The sequence below is a fragment of the Terrapene carolina genome, unplaced genomic scaffold, assembly GCF_002925995.2.
Source record: "Terrapene carolina triunguis isolate 2854851 unplaced genomic scaffold, T_m_triunguis-2.0 Scaffold228, whole genome shotgun sequence".
NCBI classification, from domain to species: Eukaryota; Metazoa; Chordata; order Testudines; family Emydidae; genus Terrapene; species Terrapene triunguis.
In genome coordinates, this window is record NW_020664579.1 from 1,522,407 (window position 1) to 1,543,176 (window position 20,770).

At 43.6% G+C, this 20,770-nt stretch overlaps 1 protein-coding gene across 1 annotated transcript in view; it reads right to left on the minus strand.

Annotated features, from left to right (window-relative positions):
- Positions 1 to 7,528: 7,528 nt before the first annotated feature.
- ELP3 (elongator acetyltransferase complex subunit 3) overlaps positions 7,529 to 20,770 on the minus strand; it is a 134,721-nt gene continuing 121,479 nt past the window's right edge. The window contains exon 15 of the mRNA XM_026656364.2: positions 7,529 to 8,136. Within this exon, the coding sequence (XP_026512149.1) occupies positions 8,060 to 8,136 (77 nt within the window). The 3' untranslated portion in view covers positions 7,529 to 8,059. The remainder of the gene's footprint in view (positions 8,137 to 20,770) is intronic.

Genomic DNA, 20,770 nt, shown 5'->3' on the forward strand with positions numbered 1-20,770 from the left:
GGAGTATTGTGTCCAGTTCTGGGCACCGCATTTCAAAAAAGATGTGGCGAAACTGGAAAGGGTCCAGAGAAGAGCAACAAGAATGATTAAAGGTCTTGAGAACATGACCTATGAAGGAAGGCTGAAAGAATTGGGTTTGTTTAGTTTGGAAAAGAGAAGACAGAGGGGACATGATAGCAGTTTTCAGGTATTTAAAAGGGTGTCATAAGGAGGAGGGAGAAAACTTGTTCACCTTAGCCTCTAAGGATAGAACAAGAAGCAATGGGTTTAAACTGCAGCAAGGGAGGTCTAGGTTGGACATTAGGAAAAAGTTCCTAACTGTCAGGGTGGTTAAACACTGGAATAAATTGCCTAGGGAGGTTGTGGAATCTCCATCTCTGGAGATATTTAAGAGTAGGTTAGATAAATGTCTATCAGGGATGGTCTAGACAGTATTTGGTCCTGCCATGCGGGCAAGGGACTGGACTCGATGACCTCTCGAGGTCCCTTCCAGTCCTAGAATCTATGAATCTATGACGGCTCATGGACTCCAACAAATTCCAAAGCTTGCTAATGGACATAACTACCCCATACACAATATGAGGAGTTGATACCTGGTGAGCCCTTACCATTCCACACTGGCCTCAGCCACTGATACGCTGGCCCCAAACAGCCTCTTTCCTCCCTACCACATCCTTGGTCTTCTGACACCCCGCGTCAGATGGAGAGAGGAGGTAGAAACTTAAGTGCTAACTGCGCAAAACAAAGGCTGATTTAGATAAGATGAAACAAACTCCTCAAAACTTATGCTGAGGCTGTATCACAGGCCAAGAGAACCTTCCCTCCACCGAGGCTGTCAAATCCCACCCCAAGGAGCAATCCAGGGTGGTAAATCACTTAATCAATCCTGAATGCCTATAAGCTGCATCACAGCTGAGCACTGCAAAGGACTATCATACTACTACTGTTGGGATATATCACACATATAGTGTGGATGGAGTGTGTTTGACATAAGTAAGTGCATTGTGTGTTGGCAACTGAAGCAAGAACTTAAGGTTTCAAGCCGTCAAGGACTATTTGTACAAAACAACTTTGTTATGTCCCTGGGAAATATACGAACAATCAGCAGAAAAGAAAACAACACCAGCTGGACTGCTATAAAAAAATGTATAAGAATTGGAGGAAATGGCACGCCTTGAATCATGGCGGTCTGCCTGGAATTGAGTTGTCAGTGAAGGGCCCAAACAGAGACAAAAAACTAATGATGTCACAAAGTGGATTATAAATAGAGGTTTCATACATTTGCAATTTGGAGTCTTTCAACAACCCCAGAGCCCTGTTTGGATATAGATGTGGTCTTTCTGCCGGCTCCCCACATCTGATCTGATCTGACTGAACCTCGACTGGCCATTGGGACTTCATTCTGATCTGTGGACTCTGGTGTAGTATGTTTGGGGTACAAATGTGGAGTGAATGAGGTTTATAACACTTAGAGTATTATATACCAAAACTGTGTCCAGTATCCGTCCATAGGGAAGGCCCCTGCTGTGGGTCTAACACTACACTGAAAAGATCACATACATTCTGGAAGCCTCCTGAAACAGGATGGATCTGCTACACCTGCAACCACCAACCAACAGGCCACCTTCATTCCTAGAGTTCAGTACATTCACTCCTCAAGGTGTTCTAGACACCCAAAAGGAGTCTCAACCCAAGACTTGTCAATCTGACCCAGGCTTTTCCTGACTTGTGAAAGGGAGTCATAAAAAACTGGTGCAACTAACTGACCAAAATAGCCAATGCCTCATTCAGAGAAGGAATCTTCCCTTTCTCCTTCAAAATATGCTGTAGTCCAGCCAACACTGAAGAAACCCACCCTGGATATTTCAGTCCTAGTCAACTATCTTCTTCATGTGACATCTACAATATGGAGGTTTTCGACCGCCACCTTCCATCTTTTCCAAATGCAACAGAGCTGTAAAATGTCCAGTCTCCTTTGGATACCAGGCCATCTGACAATGTTTCCAATATAGCTGGCTCTCTTCCTGGTTTGCCTGCAATCTTATCTGATCGTATGAGTGCCAGAATTGAGTCACTCTACAATCAGCAAGCAATGTGTCCACAGAAAGATGTTGTTCTCTTATCTAGGATTTCAAAAAAATTTATATCTTTTAAAATTCAGCCTTGTCATTACCTCATTGTATCTTGTTTTGATTATCCAGATTGTTAATTTTTGACATTCTTCTGTAATAAAAAAAAACCACTCAGTCATCTCTGTGTCCTTTTTAAGTGTCCAGCTCTCACATCCATACAGGAAGGTTTACTATACATAGCACTTCAGCAGTCTAGTGCAGACGTGTAATTCAAACGTTCAACAACAGAAAAGTCTTTGCAAATTGCTGAATGCGTTTTTTGCAAGTTGTATCATCCTTTTCCTGATTTCTTTGTTGCATCTTCCTTCTGATGTTATCAGATTCCCTAAACAAGGGAAGCTATTCACTCATTTCACCACTTCACTGAACCTCGCCTATCTTGTGTATTTCTATGGTTACTTATACTTTTTGTCTTTCTAACATTAATCATCATTCCATATTTCTTGCTGGCATTATTCATAGCAATAAGCATGTTCTGAAGTTTCCCCTGGTCATAGTAATACAAACTAGGTCATTGGAGTATCTTATGTTGTTGATGTATATGCCATTGACCCATATATGTCCTGGCTGATGTCTTCCAAACTTTCCCTCATTAGAACTTTTGCATATATGTTGAATAGTTTTAGAGATAGGATACAACCCTGGCATACACCTTTCTTGATGCTACAACAGTCAGCTATTTCATAGTTCATTTGGATTGCTGCTTTCTGTCCCCAATACCAGCTTTTTATTAATTGCAGATCTTGGAAGTCAATACTACATTCTTCCAGAGTATCCATCATTTTGTCACGTTGAATTTTATCAAATGCCTTTTCTAAATCCAAAAAGCACATATGGATTTCCCTTTGCACTTCTATCACATGCTCAGATAAGATCCTTACGGCAAATGCTGCCTCCCTCTTGCCTACTCCTGGGCAGAAACCAAACTGACTTCTGCTAATTCTTGTCTTGAGATGCTGATATATCTCGGTGCCATGCTAGAGAATGTGACCATCACTGAACTGTAAGCTTGACAAATCATACATAACATTTTGTTGAAAAAAGCCAATTATTGCTGAATGTCAGACCTCCCATTCCTAAGCAAGCACACAGAGAAGACAGCAAAAGGACAACTACTAGCTCATCTAAATAAAGCCAACATTCTACACCTGGCACAATTTTGATTCACGCCAGGACAGAGAACGGACATGGTTTTTGTGGCATTGATAGTAAATAGAGTGACAGTGAATAGAGTGACAGACATTCATTTTCATCCTCCTGGCCCTCTCTGCAGCATTTGACAGTGCTGATCACGAGATACTGCTGTCTCGTGTGAGTGAAGTGGCAGGAGTCCAGGGTAATGCACTATAGTGGTTTGAGTCCTTCCTGATGGGGAACACCCAATGAGTAGTGATGGGAAACTGCACCTACACCACCAGACTTTTCCACTTGTGGGGATCCTACAAGGATCAATTCTCTCTCTAGTCCTTTTCAATATCTACATGCAAACATTAGGTGAACTGGTCAGACAACATGGACTCAAGTGCCAGCAATATAGAATCATAGAATATTAGAGTTGGAAGGGACCTCAGGAGGTCATCTAGTCCAACCCCCTGCTGAAAGCAGGACCAATCTCCAGACAGATTTTTACCCCAGTTCCCTAAATGGCCCCCTCAAGGATTGAACGCACAACCCTGGGTTTAGCAGGACAATGCAATATGCAGATGACACAGCTCTACCCATCCTTAACATAAAATGGCCCAGTGCTTGGATGAGAACGGATGTCTGAAGCTGAACCCAAGCAAAACAGGAAGAGGCGATGATGGTCAGAGGAAAGTATTTTGAGGACTGTGCAATCTCCATTGGTTGAAGTTTGACATCCACAACTGGTCAATTAAGTCTATAGTCTAGAAGTATTCTTTGATTCCTCATGAATGCTGAACTCTCACATCACAGCAACTGCAAGTAATGCTTTCTACTATCTCCAGTTGGCTAGGAAACTCCATCCCATCCTGGCAGAAGAAACTTGGCCTCAGTTATTCATGCCTTCACCACGTCTCGCCTGAACTACAGCAATGCGATATACCTGGGCATGAAACCTTCAGCACTTAGGAAACTCCAAGTAGTACAAAATGCTGCAGCACGTGTCCTCAGCAACATGGGTTATTGTGAGCACAACACACCTGTTCTTTGCTTCCCACAGATTTTGAATGAAGTTCAAGGTCTTGGTCCTTATATTCAAAGCGCTCCATAGTTTGGGTCCAGGATACCCAAAAGACTATTTAAAGGTCCAGGGCGAAGACCATGGTTGACAATTTAGCTCCTCTGGCACAACGGAACTCTCAACAATAAGAGTAAAGCTCATCTGTGTGGGAGACAGACCTTTCTCTGGGGGTGGTCCGAGACTGTGGAATGAACTTCCCCAGGAACTAAAGACCATCTCTAATGTCACCACTTTTCCAACTGCAAGATGCATTTCTTTGACCTTTCCTTCCTTAATATAAACACACAGCAACAGGTATATTTATTTAATAAATAAAAAACCCTACCAAACCAAGATACTCCGCTGCAAACACTTCCTCCTCTGGGAAGAGGATGAGAGAACAAACAACATGTGACAGATGTGTAGTCACAATACTTAATGCACTACTGGAAGGTGCTCAGATACTACGACAATGAGCATGGTATAAAAATCTATCTAGAATAGAACAGAGATTCCATATTTACAAAATAAACTCCAACGTATAGGTTCCCAAATGCTTTTAAAAACAGAGCTAAGGAATCACTATCCACCGTTGAAGGGCAGCTCCCCTTAGGGCAGGGTTGGGCAAACTACGGCCCAGAGGCCGCATCTGGCTCTCCAGATGTTTCAATCCGGCCCTCGGGCTCCCGCTGGGGAGGGGGGGTCTGGGGCTTGCCCTGCTCTGGCGCTCCAGCCGAGGAGCAGGGTCAGGAGCTTTCCCCACTCCGCATGGCTCCTGGAAGCAGCAGCATGTCCCCCCTCCGGCTCCTACGCATAGGGGCAGCCAGGGAGCTCCGCACATTACCCCCGCCCCAAGCGCTGCCCCCCGTGGCTTCCATTGGCCAGGAACCTTGGCCAATGGGAGCTGTGGGGCAGCGTCCGCGGACAGGAGAGTGCGCAGAGCCGCCTGGCTGTGCCTCCACGTAGGAGCGGGAGGGGGGACATGCCGCTGCTTCTGGGAGCTGCTTGAGGTAAGCACCGGCCGGAGCCTACACCATTGAGCCCGTCCCACGCCCCAACCCTCTGCCCCATCCCTGACCCCCCTCCCACCCTCTGAACCACTCGGTCCCAGCCCGGAGCACCCTCCTGCACCCCCAACCCCTCACCCCCAGTCCCACCGCAGAGCCTGCACCCCCAGCCAGAGCCCTCACCCCACCCCCCTGCACCCAACCCCCCTGTCCCAGTCCGGAGCCCCCTCCTGCACCCTGAACTCCTCATTTCTGGCCCCACTCCAGAGCCCGCAGCTGGAGCCCTCACCCCCTCCCACACCCAATTTCGTGAGCATTCATGGCCCACCATGCGATTTCCATACCCAGATGTGGTCCTCGGGCCAAAAAGTCTGCCCACCCCTGCTTTAGGGTGCAATGTAGCAGCTGATTTGTGCACAGCAATGTCACACAGGGGTTTAGGCCAAGAAATGAAGAAAACTTTGTCCACTTGAAACTGTCAGGGGAATTCAGCTCAGCAAAATTTGATTACTCAAACTGCAACTTGCACAGGATGCTGCTGCTAACACCAATGGGTTGCTATTTTGTGGAATGCTGAGTGCAGAAGGCTCCATTATAACACTGGTTCTAGGTATCTGTGTAATCAGGGCGTGACCAAGAGGGGCTAATGAATCTGTGTTCTGGCAGAAGCAGAGCAAGTGCAGGAAGAAGACATAACAGAGAACCATGAGGTGACCTGTAAAAGGAAAACTAGATCATGGGTTTTGTACCTTTTGATGCTTCTTGATGAAGCAAGCAAGTGGCTTGAAAGATGTCAAATCTGATCTTCCCTGGTTTTGCTGGAAGACCTGAAGTTTTCAGAAATGTGCATTGTGAGCATTCTCAGCCCTTATTTAAAGGATAGTGGGAGGGGTTGTTGAATCTTAAAGCAAGAGTTTTATTTTTATTCCAAGTGTATATGAGTCATGTAAGCTAAACAGGTGATAATAAAACAAACTATCCCTCAAAGAGAATTTTAAACGTTCTGAATAAAAATCATCCTCCTTCAATGAATCAGGTTTGATTTCATCTGTATTTACGTCAGAATCCTACCAGTTCTTCAGTTACCACAGAGACTTGCAAGATAGAAAAGACTTGTAAAAAAAACAAGCACAAACTCCCCCACCCCCCAGCAACCCACCCTTTTCTTATTTGAAAAGCAGGCTGTCTGTATACACCATTAGAAAGCAAAAATGGCATGGAATTTTCCTACCTCTGAGTTAAACTGGTCTGGATGCATTTTAGTCGCTGAAGCCTTAAAACGCAGGACACCTTTAAGAAGTTCACACTTTAATAATATAAAGTTTATTGTCAGCTATTCTTTACACAATTCTATTAAAAGATTCTCTCCAGAAAGAATGCATGTCTACAGCCTGCCCATATTTCTCCCCTTCCTTGGTTAGGTGTGCGTCAGCAGACGTCAGAGCAGCTCTTAGCCCATGACCCCAGAAGTCAATGTTCTGAAGCGGCAATAGATCCTGGTGGCAGTCATAGTTAATGAACAGCATTGAAACACAACTGCAGGAACTCTCTTCAAGTTAATCACATCTGTCTATGAGCAGCTATTACACCTGAAGTTTCCAGAAGACTTGTGGCAGATTCATTTATAAGAGTAGCATGTGTAAAATGCTGAGCTCAGTACACATGGCTTCCCTTGATTTCAACCCCATTTCAGGTCGAAAGACTATAAAAGAGTTCAAGCTGCTTCTCTCCTATCATGCAGAGACACATTCTAATGCATTCCATTCAATTTTTGCTGCATGGCTCCCATTGACTTTAATGAGTCAAGCAGCTAAAATCTAGCATAATGCTTTTAAAAAATATATTTCTGAGGGCTCAAATATTGCAGCACAAAGAGCACTTATAAACCTACTGTACCCCAGGATTCCCCAATATAGGGGAGTGGGCAATAGTGAGTAAACGAGCTGAACACATAGCCTTTACACACTGAGGTTTGTAGCTTGGTCTCACATCGGACACTTATTCTGACTCTTCTGAAAAGACTTTTCTTAGAATCTCTCATTGCTGGAATGATCCAAAATTCAGACTCTGCCCTAGTGCAGAGTTAGTCAAAATGTGAATCTCAAAATCTTGACAATATCCAAACTGTTTGCAAACCACTCTGCCCCCACCACACATACCTACCCAAAAATAATTAAATCTTGTTACTCAGTATGGAGCGAAGCTCAATTTAAAAATAGACGCATAAAATAATAATACAATATTTGTGCTTCCCGAGTAACTTACAAGCCCAATTTCAACTGACTGCAAGCTTTCCATGCCTAAGTTTTAAACATGATGCTAGTGACATCATAATGGAAATGCGGACAGAACATGAGCAAGATGTTCAACTGGGCCCCCTAAAACGAGAACCTTCAATCAGAAAAACAGCACAACTCTGCTTGTTTCAATGCACTATTGCACCAACTCCAGCAGTATCATATCAGCTAATAAGATGAGTGGCTCTCTCATGAGATCCCCACTGCAAATGACAATGGATGGTCTCTCAGGAGAATAATATTGGGTCCCTCCCAGTAGAGATTTCAATTTATGGCTGGGGTCTCCAGCATAACAAATACTTAGCAACAAGCAGACCTCGGTTTTAAGCTTGTATTCCTCCCCTGAGCTTGCTTGCCAGGGTTAGTCAGCATCATCTCTGCCCTGCTCGCAGCAGCACGTCTGGTATGAAGATGGGGTTCCCGTGCCTCTTATTAAGGGCATCAGTCCAGCCTTTTCACCATATATGGCCCTTCTAGCTCATAGCCAATCTTCCTGTAATAATTCCTGGTGCCAACTCCTGCAACAAAATAGAGGGGCAAAACTCATCAGTGCAGTGATATATGGCAAGAGATCATGCCCTGGAAATCAGAGATATGCAGACAACTGATGAGATATGTAATAGAGGAGAGTCCAGCAAAGCTACACAGTATAGTCCTGTTTTTCTGAAGGGTTCTGGAGACATTTGAACAATGAGGTTTCGGATAAACTGCAGAGCAACCTGGTGTGCACATCACTGCTGGGGGAGGGCTATGTCTGACCCTCTATTAAGTGAACAAGCCCTCCCTCCCCCCCAAGCTGTATTATGCTAGGCTGGGACAACAGGAAGGAAGCAGGCATACTATGTGGAGACCTTCACCAGCCTACGGTCCCCAGCATAATGGCCAGCATCCCGTCACCTCCCCCTGCATAATGCCTCACAAAATCTTTGGAACTTAGCTAGTTTCTAGGCAACCTCTGCCTGGGGATGACCGAATCTCTTTAGGGTTAATTTATAAACCAGACAGGTAGATAGTTTACTAAAGCAAGCTCACCTACTCTCTTACAACTTGATGCTAAGGCACAGTGACTAGCATTTTCCAGTGGACCTGAGAGAGAAAAGTGCCCAACTCTCAGAAAATCAAAATGAATGGGAGTCAGGTACCTAAATTCCTTGGGGTAAATCCTAGCCACTGGCCTTCCAGGCTGCCGCCATGGATGGGCTGGGGGTAGTTAGTCATTAGCATTCTGGAAAGACTGTGCTCTGCTTTTGGGGACAGAGGTATAGGAACGTGGTAAAACAGCTGAACAGAGCAACACACCTACCCTTCCTGCTCTGAAGAGGATGATTGTGAGCAGGGATGGAGGGCTACAATTGGAATAACCATTTAATGTTCCTAAGTATCAAGAGCTCAACTTAGGATAAGTTTAACACAAAGCAAAGACAAGCTCTTGAGAGGCAGAGGTGCAGCTGCAGACATCATTACAGACTGCTGAAGAGCCCTGAAACCCAGCAAGCTCTGTCTTCGCTCACATAAATATGCTTGGATCCACTTTAAAAGTACAAGTGGGCTCCGCAGTCACAAATTCAATTTCCTCATTAAAGGGGAGGCTTTAGAATGCTATTGTTCTTAAATAGGCTCTTCTCCCTCCTTCTTCTTCTTTTCTTCCTTAATTAGATCCTGTGGTGACCAACTCCAGGATAAGCCCAATGCCCTGGAAGAACACTGGCTTTTCAATAACATCCAGCGGAGGGACAACATTACAGGAGAGAGTAATAACAGCTGCCCCCACCCTATCTCTAATTATACACAGATGCAGGCATTAGTCATCAAATGAGGGACAAGGAAGGACAAACAGACAGACAAACCCTTCTGAGTGCATTATAGAATCGTTGGTAGTCAGTCTGGCTGACAGGGACAGAAAATACGTGGCACTGCTTGAAGAAAGAAACCCTTAAACTTCTTTGTTTCTAACCTTGTCCCTCCAGTCAGGTCCTGGAAAATGTGGCACTTAGGAACTTGCTCTTTCCCTATCCAGGAATTAACCACATTACTACTTAGAGACTTAATCAGTCCAATTATCAACCCTTCTATAACCACATGCACAACATTCAGAGTAAGTTTGCTTCAGCCATGTTAATTTTTTGGGATGTTCATGTAAAAGCACTTTCCTTGGACTTTATTTTTAGTATTGTTACCGAACTACTTAAATACTTAGCATCTCTACAGAGTTGGATGTTTGCAAAGCACTGCAAAGATGCTAATACCACTGGTGAAGTATTCAGAGGGATAGCCGTGTTAGTCTGTATCAGCAAAAACAACGAGGAGTCTTTGTGGCGCCTTAGAAACTAACACATTTATTTGGGCATAAGCTTTCGTGGACTAAAACCCACTTCATCAGATGCATGGAGTGAAAAATACAGTAGGCAGGTATATATATTACAGCATATGAAAAGATGGGAGTTGCCTTACCAAGTGTGGGGTCAGTGCTAACAAGGCTAATTCAAACAGGGTGGATGTGGCCTATTCCAAACAGTTGACAAAAAGGGGTGAATATCAACAGAGGGAAAATTACTTTTTGTAGTGACTGGGAGTGGCTTTCTTAAACATGGGAGACCAGAACTGCACACAGTATTCCAGATGAGGTCTCACCAGTGCCTTGTATAATGGTAATAATAACTCTTTCCTATCTCTACTAGATACCTTGCCTGATGCATCCCAGGATTTTTCACAGCAGCATCATATTGGTGGCTAATAGTCACCAATACACTCAGGTCTTTCTAGTGCTCCGTTGCTTCCAATTAATAAGTCCCTATCTTAAAGCACAAATTCTAGTTGTTAGTCCCTAAATGCATGACTTGCACTACAACATTTCATCCCATTTCTATTACTCCAGTTTTCAAGGTTGCCCAAATCTTCTTGTATAATATTCTCGTCCTCCTCCATACTGGCAACACCTCCAACTTCGTGTCACCTGCAAATTTTATTAGCACACTCCCATTGTTGGTGCTAAGGCCATTAATGAAAATGTTAAATAAAATTGGTCCCAACACTGATTCCTGAGGAACTCCACTAGCAACCACCCTCCAGACTGACAGTTCACCTTACAATATGGCCCACTGTGGTCTCCCCTTTATCCAGTCCTTATCCACCTTTCAATTCTTGTATTAATTCCCATCTTCTCCAATTTACTAATGATTTCCCATTTGGAACTATATCAAATGCTTTACTGAAATCCAGGTAGATCTACTGTATTTCCTTTGTCTAGAAAATCGGTTACCTTCTCAAAGAAAGATCAGGTTGGTCTGGCATGATCTATCTTTTGTAACCATGCTGTATTTTGTCCAATTACTGTTTACTTTTATGTCCTTAACTACTATCTCTTTCAAAATTTCATCTAAGACCTTGCATACAATTGCAATCTTCACTTGTTGCTGGGACCCTTATAATCATAGAAATGTAGGGCTGTAAAGGATCTTGAGAGCTCATTTACTCCAACCTCTTGCACTGAGTATACCTAGACCATCTCTGACAGGTGTTTGTTTAACCTGTTCTTAAAAAACCTGTAATGACAGGGATTTTACAACCCCCCCCAGTAAACTATTCCAGTACTTAACAATTTGTATAGTTACAAAATTTTTCCTAATATCTAACCTAAATCTCCTTGCTGCAGATTAAGCCCATTACTTCTTTTTCTATCTTCAGTGGACATGGAAAACAATTGCTCACCATCCTTTTTATAACAGCCCATAACATATATGAAGGCTACTATCGGGTCCCCCATCAGTCTTCTTTTCTCAAGACTAAACATGCCCAGGTTTTTTGTTTTTTTTTTAATTTTTCCTCAACAGGCCAGATTTCCTAAACTTCTTATTTTTGTAGCTTTCCTCTGGACTCTCTCCAATTTGTTCACATCCTTCTTAAAGGCACCCAGAACTGGACACAGTACTCCAGCTGAGTCCTCACTACTGCCGAGTAGAGCAGCACAATGACCTCCCCTGTCTCACATGTTATACTCCTGTTAACACTCCCCAGAATTATATATGCCTTTTTCACAACTGCATCATGTTGACTCATATTCAGTTTGTGATCCACTGTAACCACCAGACTGTTTTCAGATGCACTACCGCTTAGCCACGTATTCCCCATTTTGTAGCTGTGTATTTGATATTTCCTTCCTAAGTGTAGTCCTTTGCACTTGTCTTCAGTAAATTTCATCTGATTTCACACCAATTCTCTTATTTGTTAAGGTCATTTTGAATTCTAATCCTGTCCTCCAAAGTGCTAGCAACCCCTTCCAGTTTGGTGTCAACTGCAAATTTGATAGGTATATACTCCACTCCATTATCCAAGTCATTAATGAAAATACTGAATAGTATTGGACTGAGGACGGACCCTTGGGGGACCCCACTAGATAAGTCCTTGCAGTCTGACAGTGAACCATGGATAACTATTTTCTGAGTAAGTCTTTCAACCACTTTTGCACCCGCCTTATAGTAATTTCATCTAGACCACATTTCCCTAGTTTGGGACAGTGTCAAAAGCCCTAATGAAATCAAGATATATCACATCTACAGCTTCCCCCATCCACTAGGCTAGTAACCCTGTGAAAGTAGGACATTAAGTTGGTTGTACATGATTTGTTCTTGACAACTCCATGTTGGGTATTACTTATTATCCTTTAGGTGCTTACAAATTGATTGTTTAATAATTTGTTCCAGTATGCTAGTTAGGTATCGAAGTTAGGCTGACTGGTCCACAATTCCTCACATCCCCTTTGTTCCCCCTTTTAAACAAAGGTACTATGTTTGACCTTCTCCAGTCCTCTAGGACCTCACCTGTCCTCCATGAGTTCTCAAAGATAAATTGCTAACAGTTCAGAAGTTGCTTCAGCTAGTTCCTTAAGTATCCTAGGGTGCATTTCATCAGGCCATGTTGACTTGAATATATCTAACTTATCTAAATATTCTTTAACCTGTACTTTCCCTATTTTGGCTTGCCTTTCTTCCCCCTTGTTGTTAATATTAATTGTGTTAAGCATCTGGTCATAATTCACCTTTTTAGTGAAGTTTCTTTTATGTCTCTTGCTACGTGTAATTCATTTTGTGCCTAAGGCCTTGGCTACACTCAGGACATCACAGCGCTGCCACGGCAGCGCTGGGAAGTGCGAGTGTAGTCGCGCCGCCAGCTGTATATACTCCACCTCTCCGAGGGGAGTAGCTTGCAGCGCTGCAAGCGAGCGTGCAGCGCTGCAGGCACTGATTACACTGGCGCTTTACAGCGCTGTACTTGCTGCACTCAGGGGGGTGTTTTTTCACACCCCTGAGCGCAGCAAGTTGCAGCGCTGTACAGCGCCAGTGTAGCCAAGGCCTTAGTCATTCTGATTTTTTCCCTATGTGCATGTGCTATTTCATCCATGTTTCCGCTATTTGTAGGATTCCTTTTTGATTTTCAGGTCATTGAAGAACTTCTGATGGAGCAATATTGGCCTCTTACTAGTCTTGTTATCTTTCCTTTGTATCTGGATAATTTACTGCAACACCTTTAATATGGGTCTCTCTGAGAAACTGCCAGCTCTCCCGAACACCTTTTTCCCTTAGATTTATTTCCCATGGGACCTTACATATCAGTTCTGAGTTTGCTAAAGTCTGCTTTTTTTTTAAATCCATTGTCCTTATTCTGCTGCTCTCACTCCTTCCTCTCCGTAGAATCAAACTCCATCTTTATGTGCCAGTTTTATTTGCCCGCTTTCAGGGGTCATTGATCTCTACTGAGAAAAGGCACCATAGCTACACTTCAGAATGTCTATGGTAACCCATTCACATCATGTCCAAATATGATATCTGGTTGAAAGTCTATGGCGTACATTATGCATAAAGTAAGACTAAATGACCAGAATGGTCCCTTCTGGACTTTAAGTCTATGAATCTATGAAAGACAGTCCTGGGAAAAGGAAAGGGACTTTTAAAACAGTAAGAAGTGCTATTTGCTTTGTCAACATTTCAAAAACAAACACCTAAGTACAGGGTTGCCCAGAGTTTAAGTCTATGTATAAAGCAAAACAAAAACGCACAGCAAAGGCCCTACAGATCTTCTGCCACTGCTCACTGACCCCCCTCCGAGGGTTGGTTACTTACAACTTTTTGTGAGCTGTTACCTTTGCAAATATGTTGCCTGAAAAACTGTACCCTGCATTCATTCTCAGAACAGTACAGATGCCTAGAGAAATGCGACACAGATCTCTGACAGTAACACAAAAGAGCTGCCCTGCCATTTGACCAGTAGAGTACTTCATTTAAAAAGATTAATGAAGCCTCAGTATAAAAAAAAAACCTCTTGAAACTGAAGAACAATTACTAATTCTTATTGTTAGCATTAAAAACACCTTGATCTGAGCTATTTAAATGTCCTCTTCAAGATAAAGACTTAGATAGTTTGTGGGAGGTTTTAAAGATATTGTAGGCTGTGTCAGAGGCTTGTACTGTCTGCACTAATTAAGAGCTATTAAATAGGGCTAGTTATGTGAGAACTCTTCCTCATTTGAGGGCAATAGGTTCAAATCATTAACAAGAATGATTTTGCAGCTTGTTTGGCTAGCCAGGTGCCCCAGAGGAAGACGTGACACTGCCATATGGGGAATCACAATCTGAATCTCTTCTGAGGTCTTTTGTTCAAAATTCAAAGCCAACAATTTATTTCACAGAGTCATGTCCTTCAACAAGAGACACTTTTCTGAACTGGCTCAGGAACAAGAAGTGGGAGGTGTGAGAATCCCGCTCATTCCCACTGTGACCAATTGTCAAGCTTTAGGACCCTGTGTGGAGATGCAGAACTATTTTGCTGACTTACCTTCGCAGCCAGACCAGACAGATCTCATGCGTGTTTCTAAAACAAAAATATATAGGATGGAAGAGGAAGCCTTAGAACTAGTTATCTCAGGAAGGAGCTCAGGTTAATATTTTATGGTAAGTATGGAAGCCAGATGTACATTATTAGGAAAAAGACCTTTTCCCAAGGTCTTTACAGTAGCTTTCTCTGAGAGCTTCCAGTTCCACACACAGGTCCAACTATATAGGGGAACGCCGGGGCTTCAATTCATGGATGAGAAAATGGTGCAAAGACAAAGATTTAAATGTATTAAGCACCAGGGAACTTTATGGAGAAGGGAGAGCATATACACAAGAGATGGACTGCATCTTAACCAAAGCAGAATGGACTGCTGGCACAGAAAGTTAACAAGTTTACGGGGGATTACTTAAGCTAAGAGCTGGGGGAAAGCAGAGAGGTGCTGAGGAACACACCAGTCAGACAAATATACCCACTAGGGATGTCAGTAATACAAAGGTATCGGTGTCTGATGACGTATAGGTCAGAAAAACGTGCCTCTTTGGAAAAATTACAGGGTGTCTAACCAAGGAGTTAAATAAAAATAGGTACACAGTGAAAAACAAGAATGTGTGTCTTTACACCAATGGGGAAAGCTTGAAAGTAAACTCAGGTAAATTTTTTTTTTTAAATTGGAGATATACCTATCTCATAGAGCTGGAAGGTACCCTGAAGGTCATTGAGTCCAGCCCCCTGCCTTCACAAGCAGGACCAAGTACTGATTTTGCCCCAGATCCCTAAGTGGCCCCCTCAAGGATTGAGCTCACAACCCTGGGTTTAGCAGGCCATTGCTCAAACCACTGAGCTATCCCTCCCCCCAATTGGAATCCTTGGCAACAGAAGACAAGCTTAACATAACATGCATTACTGAAACATGGTGAAAAAATAGAAGAATGGGACACTAATAACTGGCTAAAAATTATACAGGAAGGAAAGGTCATAGACACAGGGGAATAGCACTATACATGAAAGATTCCATAGTATCTAATGAGAATTTCATAATGAAAAGGACCATATAGGAGAATCTATATGGATACAAATCCCAAGTCATGAGAATACACATAAACTAGCAGGGTTATACTGCCATCCTCCCGGTCAAGAAAAGGATAGTAAGTGCACAGTGCCAAGAGAAATCAAAGCGGCAACTAACAAAACAATACACAGTTTCAACTTCTCACAGATAACTTGGTTATATATCACAATGGGTCACAGGTTAGAGAAGCAACAACATTTAGTGTGTCTATAATACATTTTTACAAGATGTGTCTGGTGTAAAGATCTTGGTGATGTGAGTCTTCTCTTTACTACTCACTGCTGCACAGGCATCATATAAATCTACAACACAGTTTCCACCCAGCCAGCTGATGGGCCTTTTTCAGGTGAAGCTACCCAGACAAAGCCCAACATTCCCATCGCTCAAAATGATGCATCTGTATTCTGCTGAAGAGGACAGACATAGTCCAGAATCATCCATCAATAATGGGGTAAGAGTCTCACACACACACACTGGATTGAGGAGATTTTTTTTAAATGAACACAGTTAATTGGAGTTTTTAAAGTAGCGACCATAATAAGAATTTCCTTGAAAGTGCTTGAATTATTCACAAGACTTGGCTTTAAATCAAGCCCTGCTCCGCGTGGCTGAAAAATCCTGCCTCAGATTTGCTTTGAGAGTTTAGACTGAAGCAACTCTATTAACCCAAAGACCATAGTTGCTCTGAACAGCACAGTCCACAAAACCAAATGCCCTGCGCAACACAGTTGGAACACTAACTCGGAATGAAAACACTGATGCTGAAAATCTCCACCAGGCATGGCATGTGGCAGCCTGCCTGTTAAACACAGATCAGTGTAAGCATATCACCACTATGATCCCATCTCTACACTACACTGAATAAGGAATTACATTTAAGGTCCTTAATGGAATGGGACTGGGATCTCTCACTGTTTGCCTTAAGCTCATCAGGAATGTCACCTATGCTAGAAGAGGGAGGACTTGTAGAGAAAGGGGATAGAACTTTCTTGTCAGCTGGCCTGTGACTACAGAACTCTATCCTATCTTAGTGTTTTCTAGAGTATCCATCACTTAAGTATTTCACCTAAGTGCTTCCAGGTAAATTCGGTATAATTGGCAAGGTCCCTAGTGAATTTAATGGGGTCTTCGGTTGTCCTCCCACAAGAAGTCAGAATGATCATGACTCTCAGTGAATTCAGGACAAATGTAATATCCAACTTTTTATCCTAGCATTTCTATAGTAAAAACCCATCTGCTTGTCTGTGGGAAGGGGAAAAGAGGACCTAAGGTTAACTGTCTGTCAGAGTTAAGTACATTTTTATATGGGGTCAGGTACAATGGTGCTAAATGCAGTATAAATATCAAGAGTGAACGGAATAAAAGGTGAGGGAACATGAATCCTGAACGATACCTCGCTAGCAGATTAGAAAAAGAGGAAGGAATCTGAATTATACTTAAACTCGGTGAAAAACAGGTTTAATTATGTACATGCTCAATGCCCTTTTCAGCACAAAGACAGACCATAAATATACTCTTCTGACTCAATCCTGCCACACAGGAATATACGAATACAGCATCTCAAAAGAATCTTTAACCACTGCTCACTAGACAACAGATTAAGTGAAAATAAGATAATTTTAAGATTATTAAAGATTTTGACAGATAATGTCAATTTTTATTTTTAAGCATTTTTTCCAATTGTTATCAACTTAAATTTTCACAATTGTGCAAAATTTGGGGTTTAAGGATTTTGTCCTCAATTTTTATCAATCTACTTTTTCACAGTTATGGGAAACCATGGGGGGGCATTAGCCTACAGCGGGGGGTGGGGGGATGGAGGGGTCAGTCAATTATTTCATGACAGTAGATGTTGGGATTCAAAGAATTAAAGTTTTATAACTGTTAAAACACAAACTGTCAATATCACGTTAAAACATAAAAAGTAAATATCCTTAAATCAACCTCTAATATGTTCTCAAGCCGAATTTTTCTTACTTTGCCTATCTGTAGATTTTTATTATCACAGATAGAAGTATTTTTTCGTAAGCTTGTGTGTGTACAGTGAATTCAACATTAACTGACATTTACTGATAAAAACCTAATTATTCCAAACCTACTTAAATGCATTCAGTGGAACATGCAATATGATATAGTAAAACTCAGCTTAGGTATACAGAGTGAAATTCCCAGATTGTTTCAATCCATTAACGTGCCAAGAGCAATTCTAATTATGGCAAAACCTCCTCTCAGAGGCTCTGCAGGAAAAATGACTTCCTTTTAGGATTGCACAATATGCTGCCTTGAGCATAAAGCAGCCCAGGCAAATTGTGAGAACTTTCCTCTAAGTTCTGAGTTCTATACAGAATGTTACTCAAACATGATCTGGTTATAAAGGTGCTAAAACAATTTCCTTGGTTAGTGTACAGAGGCCTTAAAGGAAGGAATAGGAAAAAAAAGTTACATGGCTCTGCCAAAACCCCAAAATTTCACCTAAAGTCAGCAACACAGCTCCAATCATTCCAGCCTAAAGAGGACCAGATGGGGCTGCTTCCTTCAGTACCAGTCAAGGATGTTCTTTCATTAACTGCAGATACAGCTGCTAAGCAACATATGACATCTCTCCCCAAAAGGGTGGACTATACAGTAGAACCTCAGCGTTACGGACATCTTGGGAATGGAGGTTGTCTGTAATTCTGAAATGTTCGTAACTCTGAACAAAATGTTCGTAAATGTGAACAAAGCACAGTTCAGGCCCCTGATCCAGCAGCTGACACTCCAGGCCAGGTTTCAGCAGCAGCTGAGCTCCCTATTCAGCGCTGGCATGAGTTTGCAAGCTTCTCCCTCTCCCAGCAGGATGTGTGTGTCCCTCCCGCCCAGGAGAAGGGGTAAAAGCAGCGCATCCTGCTCCTTGGGGGAGGGTGAAAGCGTCGCAGACCCCAGAGCTGCTCCTGCTCTACTGGCTCCGACTGCTGTGGGCTGGCAGCCCCACCATCTTGCTGTAAGTGGCTGCCCCGTGCGTAGGGGTTGGGGATGGGGACAGGCAACCCAGATGTGCCTACCTTTAAGATGCAATACAGGCACAAAGCAACAGAGGGTCCTGTGGCACCTTTGAGACTAACAGAAGTATTGGGAGCATAAGCTTTCGTGGGTAAGAACCTCACTTCTTCAGATGCAACAGGCACAGTACAGTATTTGCTTTTTTTTTTTTGGAGGGGTATGTGTGTCTTTGCTGCTGCTTGATTGGTTACTTCCAGTTTCACATGGTGTCCGATTTACCAGTCAGTCCGTAACTCTGGGTTCGTATCTTTGAGGTTCTATTGTACACCTTTGCTGCACTGCCACCTTTGATGGTCCGGAAAGGCACAGAAGGAACCCAAATCTACTCCCTCATTCATGTGTGCAATTCCAGCTGAAATCAATGAATCTTAGGGTACGTCTACACTACACGATTAATTCGAATTTAGCTAATTCGAATTTGGTAAACCGGTTGTATTAATTCGATTGTATGCGGCCACACTAAGCACACTAATTCGGTTGTGTGCGTCCATGTACTGGGGCTAGCGTCGATTTCTGGAGCGTTGCACTGTGGGTAGCTATCCCATAGCTATCCCATAGTTCCCGGAGTCTCCCCTGCCCATTGGAATTCTGGGTTTAGATCCCAGTGCCTGATGGGACCAAAACATTGTCGCTGGTGGTTCTGGGTACAGCCTCACCCCTCCCTCCCTCCCTCCCCCTCTCCCTGCATGAAAGCAACGGACGGCAGACAACCATTTCGCGCCTTTTTTCCTGGCTGAACGCAGCAGACTCCATACCACGGCAAGCATGGAGCCCGCTCAGCTCAAGAAAGCAGTCATGAACATTGTAAATACCTCGCGCCTTATCATACAGTTTATGCTGAACAAGAACCTTGAAAACCAGGCACAGAGGAGCAGGCTACAGCAGCGCGGCGACGAGAGTGATGAGGACATGGACATGGAATTCTATCGAGCCGCGGGACCCGGTGCTTTGGAGATCATGCTGTTAATGGGGCAGGTTATAGGCATGGAACGCCGATTCTGGGCACGGGAAACAAGCACAGACTGGTGGGACCGCATAGTGTTGCAGGTGTGGGACGATTCCCAGTGGCTGCGGAACTTTCGCATGCGTAAGGGCACTTTCATGGAACTTTGTGACTTGCTTTCCCCTGCCCTGAAGCGCCAGAATACCAGGATGAGAGCAGCCCTCACAGTGGAGAAGCGAGTGGCAATAGCCCTGTGGAAGCTTGCAACGCCAGACAGCTACCGGTCAGTGGGGAATCAATTTGGAGTGGGCAAATCTACTGTGGGGGCTGCTGTGATACAAGTAGCCAAAGCAATCACTGAGGTGCTGCTACACAAGCTAGTGACTCTGGGGGATGTGCAGGTCATAGTGGATGGCTTTGCTGCAATGGGATTCCCTAACTGTGGTGGGGCGATAGATGGAACCCACATCCCTATCTTGGCACCGGAGCACCAGGGTACCCAGTACGTAAACCGCAAGGGGTACTTTTCAATGGTGCTGCAAGCACTGGTGGATCACAAGGGACGTTTTACCGACATCAACGTGGGCTGGCCGGGAAGGGTTCATGATGCACGCGTCTTCAGGAACACTAATCTGTTTAAACGGCTGCAGCAAGGGACTTACTTCCCGGACCAGAAAATAACCGTCGGTGATGTTGAAATGCCTATCGTTATCCTTGGGGACCCAGCCTACCCCTTAATGCCATGGCTCATGAAGCCATACACAGGCAGCCTGGACAGGAGTCAGGAGCTGTTTAACTACAGGCTGAGCAAGTGCAGAATGGTGGTAGAATGTGCATTTGGCCGTTTAAAGGCGCGCTGGCGCAGCTTACTAACTCGCTCTGACCTCAGCCAAAGAAATCTCCCCATTGTTATTTCTGCTTGCTGTGTGCTCCACAATCTCTGTGAAAGTAAGGGGGAGACCTTTATGTCCGGGTGGGAGGCTGAGGCAAATCGCCTGGCTGCTGATTACGCGCAGCCAGACACCAGGGCGATTAGAAGAACACACCAGGAAGCAGTGTGCATCAGAGAAGCTCTGAAAACCAGTTTCATGACTGGCCAGGCTACAGTGTGAAATTTCTGTTTGTTTCTCCCTTCATGAAAACCAGCCCCCTTCATTCTCATTCATTCTCTGTAAGCAACCCACCCTCCCCCCAGCTTTCTTTCAAAGGTAATAAAGTCACTATCGTTTAAAAATCATGTATTCTTTATTAAGTGATTATGAACATAGGGAGA